The following is a 3,283-nucleotide window of genomic DNA, read 5'->3' on the forward strand; positions in this document are numbered from 1 at the left end:
AATATTACTTTTATATTTTTGTGATACTAGTAACTATATATCTACTATTACACTTAATAGTAGATATATAGTTACTAACAATCAAATTGGTGATGAAGGATCCAAACATATAAGTGAAATGAAACGGTTGATATCACTTGATATTGGTAACAATTTAATTAGTGATGAAGGAGTTAAATATATCAGTGAAATGAAACAATTGATATCACAAGAAAATAGGTAATTTGTTCTCTTTACAACATGTTTCGACCTTGAACTCGAAAGAAGTTTAATTTATTTTTAACTCTAAAAAAAACACAACAAACAACACACGACAGTAGCCACACCAACAAACAACAATGGCAATAATGTACGGAGGCTTGGCAAGAAGTGGTAAAGTCAAATATCAAACACCACGTGTAGAAAAGACCAGCGATTCATCCTATCACGGAGGTTGCGCCAAATACAAAATCAAATCATCAAATAATTTATCATATTCGGGAGGTGCTCATCGGTTGGAGAAGAATTTTACTGAAGAGTTGAAAGTCTATGATCAATACAAGGAAAATCATCAACGATGTGATTGGGTGGAGGAGAGAGCGAATATAAAGAGATCAGAACCTGTTCTTTTGAATTCCTTTCACAAGTTTAATACTGAGAAGGGTTTTAACAAGATGGAATGGAATTCAATGAAAAAGGAGGAGAATATCTTGAAGAATAGATACAATTATAATCCAAATGCAAAGAATCATAAAAAGTGGCATAGAAATCATCCTAAAGATGGTTTTTATCAAAAGAGAACTGTTGATGCCAATGATTTGGAATGTTGGGAAGATGAAGTAATTCAATTCTCTCATTTGTATGAATAATTGCAAACAATAGAAAGGAATTCAAGAGATGGAGCTTGTTGTTATTACAATATATTTGGAAGGTCACTTTCCCATAATATGAAAAGGCACAGAATGTGCTAACCAGACATTTTAACATTATCAGTTCTATTAATTTCAATAAAATTATATTAATTATTAAGGAATGCTATTGCCTTGTTAAGCCAGGAATTTATTGTTTTCTATCAACTCTTGAAAATTCAATTAATTTCTTAATAGAATCAACATGTTCGTTCATGGTTTCGTCTCCAATTTCTTTCACTTCATTGGTGAAAAGGTTCAATAATTGATTGAATTTTGAATTCCATCGTTCATGTTTAGTTTCCCCATTCTTCATTTCCATCAAATAACCCTTCACATTTTCAACAAATCTAACCAAAGCAATGGCCTTTCGAATTCCATTAGTTTCGTAATAATTTCCAAGTTGATTTGCATTGATTTTAACCTGCTTCTCCTCTCTGACCTTCTTTCCTTCAACAGTCTCATAAGAAAGTGTTAATTTCACATTCGATTCTCCTTTAAAATCATTCTTTGCTTTCAATCTTAATAAAACTATTCCTCCCTTAACTCCTCTTTCATCTAATTGACTAGCAGAACAAGTATCAACTTTCATAATCTCGCCAGTTGATTCTCCTGCCATATTTGTTCCAAAACATTTTTCAATTTCATAATTTTCACATTCCAAACTCAACTTGACATTGTAACAAATCGGTGTTACAATATAATTGAAATCCTGATTCAAAATCTTTGTAAAATCCTCAGTTGATTTAACAGAGAAATAATTACAACCACGAACTTGAGTCAATTCTTCAACAATATCCGAATTGAAATCTAAACCAATTCCAATAAAAGTTGAAAAGATATTATACGGACCAGAGTTTGCATCTTTTGTAAGAATATCGAGAGTGTCAGTTCCACCCACATTTGGACAAGCATCTGTCAAGTAAATAATTCTATTAGAATTGGATAAATCAGACGAATCTAGAGTGGAAAATAAATCAATTCCTCTTTGCATGCCAGCTTCAAAATTTGTAGATCCCTTCTCTTTAATCTTTAGAACAGTTTCCTTGAGCGATTTCTTATCTAAATCCTGAACAATTGTTAATGGAAGAAAAGTTTCGGCCTTGTCATCGAATAAAACAATTCCCAATCTTTCAAATTCTCTCAAATTGTCAATTATTTCACAAATTACTTGATTGGCAACTTGCATTTTGGTTTTTTCCTTGTTAGACATGGCAGATCCCATTGATCCACTAATATCCAATACAATCTTTAGTTTACAATAATTATTAAATAATCATAACTAAACAACACGTACAACTAAATTCAAATCCCTTCTTTCATTCAAACCATCTTTACAACTGTGCAATCCTAATGCCAAGTGAATTTGTCTTTCCGCACTGATCGGATCATGATCAACAGCAATCGAATAGGCAGTTTCCAATAATTTATCAGAAACCTTCATCACACCAGTTTGATAAAAGTATTCTTTCATAATTCCCTCGAATGTAATGGAAGAATTGGAGGGTAATCTCTTTCCACAATTCAAAACCTCTTTAAAAGATTCGGAATTAAAAGCTCCGGAAGAAAATAAAGCTGCTTTCATCATTTATTTTTTTGATTTCTGCAAGTTCAGTAAAATTGGATTTTACAATGGAAATTATCGGAAAACAATATATTATTCGAAACATTTCAGTTCTTAAGGCAAGTTTGATTTTTACAAGAATTTTGAAATAAGAAACAAGAAGAATTGAGGAAACTTTTTGTTACTGTAAATTACCCGCTCATTTTTATTGACGCTTGTTTTGACGATTTTATAGTCATGAATGACGCCTTTGTTTATGCTTGTTAAGGTGTCATTGGGACGTTGTTGTGGACGTCAAAATGACGTTTTTTTTCGTCATTTTGACGGTGTCAATTTGAGAGTCATTAAGACGTCAAAAAAAGCGTCCTCAATGACGTCTCAAAAAGTGTCTCCAATGACGTTGCAGAATGATTATTAATTTTTGATAAATTGAAATTTTATTGAACTATTCATAATTCTTACAAGTTGGAAATCCTTCATCTTGAACCATTTCACACTGAGTGAAACTCAATGCTGTGAAAGATTCACACCGTGTGAATTAATATTGTAAAAGATTTCACACCATCAAAGATGACAAGGAAATTGACAAGAGTTTCTTATAAAAACGTGAAATAAAAATTTGAATTGATATGTCTTGTAAATGAATTGAAATGATGTAATATAATTGATAACTGATACGACTTACTAGTATGTTGAGGTATTTTTTTTGAAAAATAGTTTAAACTGGTTGCAAAAATAGAAAGTGTTTATTTTAGAGATGAAGCCAAATATGGAAAGACATTTAATATAATGTAAAGGCCATTTTGTGAATTGGTTTGAAGTGAAAAGAGCC

At 31.3% G+C, this 3,283-nt stretch overlaps 3 protein-coding genes across 3 annotated transcripts; 1 reads left to right on the forward strand and 2 right to left on the reverse strand.

The window, feature by feature from the left end:
• Positions 1 to 297: 297 nt before the first annotated feature.
• Positions 298 to 1,006, forward strand: NAEGRDRAFT_80950 (uncharacterized protein). The gene has a single exon (XM_002673258.1). It carries the CDS (start codon positions 339 to 341, stop codon positions 846 to 848), a length of 510 nt encoding a protein of 169 aa, XP_002673304.1. The 5' UTR covers positions 298 to 338; the 3' UTR covers positions 849 to 1,006.
• A 32-nt stretch (positions 1,007 to 1,038) lies between these two features.
• On the reverse strand, positions 1,039 to 2,100 carry NAEGRDRAFT_51617 (uncharacterized protein; the record flags this gene model as incomplete). Its single annotated transcript, XM_002673325.1, has 1 exon — positions 1,039 to 2,100. One exon carries the CDS (start codon positions 2,098 to 2,100, stop codon positions 1,039 to 1,041), a length of 1,062 nt encoding a protein of 353 aa, XP_002673371.1.
• A 69-nt stretch (positions 2,101 to 2,169) lies between these two features.
• On the reverse strand, positions 2,170 to 2,475 carry NAEGRDRAFT_71497 (uncharacterized protein; the record flags this gene model as incomplete). Its single annotated transcript, XM_002673326.1, has 1 exon — positions 2,170 to 2,475. One exon carries the CDS (start codon positions 2,473 to 2,475, stop codon positions 2,170 to 2,172), a length of 306 nt encoding a protein of 101 aa, XP_002673372.1.
• Between the last annotated feature and the right edge of the window lie 808 nt (positions 2,476 to 3,283).

This window comes from Naegleria gruberi, assembly GCF_000004985.1.
Source record: "Naegleria gruberi genomic scaffold NAEGRscaffold_47, whole genome shotgun sequence".
NCBI classification, from domain to species: domain Eukaryota; phylum Heterolobosea; class Eutetramitea; order Acrasida; family Naegleriidae; genus Naegleria; species Naegleria gruberi.